The 1,463-nt window shown below is 49.9% G+C and overlaps 1 protein-coding gene across 3 annotated transcripts in view; it reads left to right on the top strand.

Annotated features, from left to right (window-relative positions):
- LOC106935727 (obscurin-like) overlaps nt 1-1,463 on the top strand; it is a 16,556-nt gene that overhangs the window by 10,086 nt on the left and 5,007 nt on the right. For all 3 annotated transcript variants that reach the window (XM_015016353.1, XM_015016351.1, XM_015016352.1), the window contains one exon: nt 921-1,157. In XM_015016353.1, coding sequence (XP_014871839.1) covers nt 921-1,157 — 237 coding nt within the window. The remainder of the gene's footprint in view (nt 1-920; nt 1,158-1,463) is intronic.

Raw genomic sequence — 1,463 nt, 5'->3', positions numbered from 1 at the left:
TGTCACCGGTACCAGTTCAGGTCCAAGACCAGTTTCACTCCAACACGCCCCCTGGTGGTGAGTCAGGAGGTGGCATGGTTCATCAGGAGAGGAACGGGCCAGCTCTGACTGCAGGGAGGAGGGAGGAGCTGCAGGGAGGAGGGAGGAGCTGCAGGGAGGAGATGCAGGGAGGAGCTGCAGGGAGGAGGGAAGAGCTGCACTGAGGAGCTGCAGGGAGGAGGGAGGAGGTGCAGGGAGGAGGGAGGAGCTGCAGGGAGGAGCTGCAGGGTGGAGGGAGGAGCTGCAGGGCGTTGTCACCATAAAGTCTCTAGAGTCTGAAAAGTGGCTCCACTGCCCCCCTCTTCCTGACCCTCCCCCACCACCTTGACTCCCATCCCACACGTAGCCACGCCCCTCAGCCTCCTGGCTCCGCCCACTTTAGTTTTTTCTAATTTCATCTGGGGGCGGGGCTCCACTTTCACATGGGGTTAGCTGTGCTTTAACTTTTCCAAACTAGCAGTGAACTCACCTGTTCATGGACTTTATTCTGTTCTCAGGTAAATGCTACTTTGTGCTAATTGCTAGCGCAGCCAATCCAGCAGCAGCATTTATTCACCTTGGAGCTGATTGGCTGAACCCACAGGGGGCGGCTGCTGACGTTAGCTTCTGTAGTGACGCTGTGATGGTTTCTGTTGTGCATTTTGATGCATATTAATGTATATTTGGTGTTTGAGTGTTGTTAGATCACTGGTCTGTTCCCTAAACCTTGGTTCACTGTTCCCTCATCACCGTCTGCATCATTTTTACTGTCAAACTGTCTAAACATTTCATTTTAATATGTGGGAACCTGAATAATGTTTGTAAATCTTTAGTAAAGCAGACAGACCCTGCAGGCTGATGTTCCCCTCCACCAGAACCAAACCCAGATTCTGTGTCTGCAGACGGTCCGGTGGTCCTGCTGAGTCCGGCCCTTCCTGTGACGTCTGGACGAAGCGTCACTCTGACCTGCTGGACCAAGAGCTCGGCTGCTGCCTCGGCTGATTTCTTTAAAAACGATTCCTTGATCGGGTCGGGATCAGGATCCTTCACCCTGCACTCCGTTTCCACGGCCGATGAAGGTTCCTACCGCTGCAGGGCGGGAGGCGGAGACTCTCCGCCCAGCTGGCTGTCGGTCAGAGGTCAGAGTTCAGCATGAAGGATAAACTGCTGATGAGTTCAAGGTTTCTGGGTTTCACTCTACAGCTGGTCTATAAAAACCTTCAGGTCTGCTCAGCAAAGAGATTCTTCAGTATTTAGTTTAGAATAATATAATAATGACAATCAAATGTTCAGAAACAAGTAAAGTGACTTAAATTAAATGTTTTGATCAAAAATAGAATAACAATAAAAAAATCAGAGCACTGAAATATAACAGTTTATTTGTTTTATTCCCTAAAGGCTGAGTGTCGCTAATTAGCATCAGAGCTAAGTTTACAGTAGTGGTG

The sequence above is a fragment of the Poecilia latipinna genome, unplaced genomic scaffold, assembly GCF_001443285.1.
Source record: "Poecilia latipinna isolate Pla-1442-1.1 unplaced genomic scaffold, P_latipinna-1.0 Scaffold2010, whole genome shotgun sequence".
In the NCBI taxonomy this organism is placed as follows: Eukaryota; Metazoa; Chordata; class Actinopteri; order Cyprinodontiformes; family Poeciliidae; genus Poecilia; species Poecilia latipinna.
This window is presented reverse-complemented; position numbering and strand designations above follow the sequence as displayed.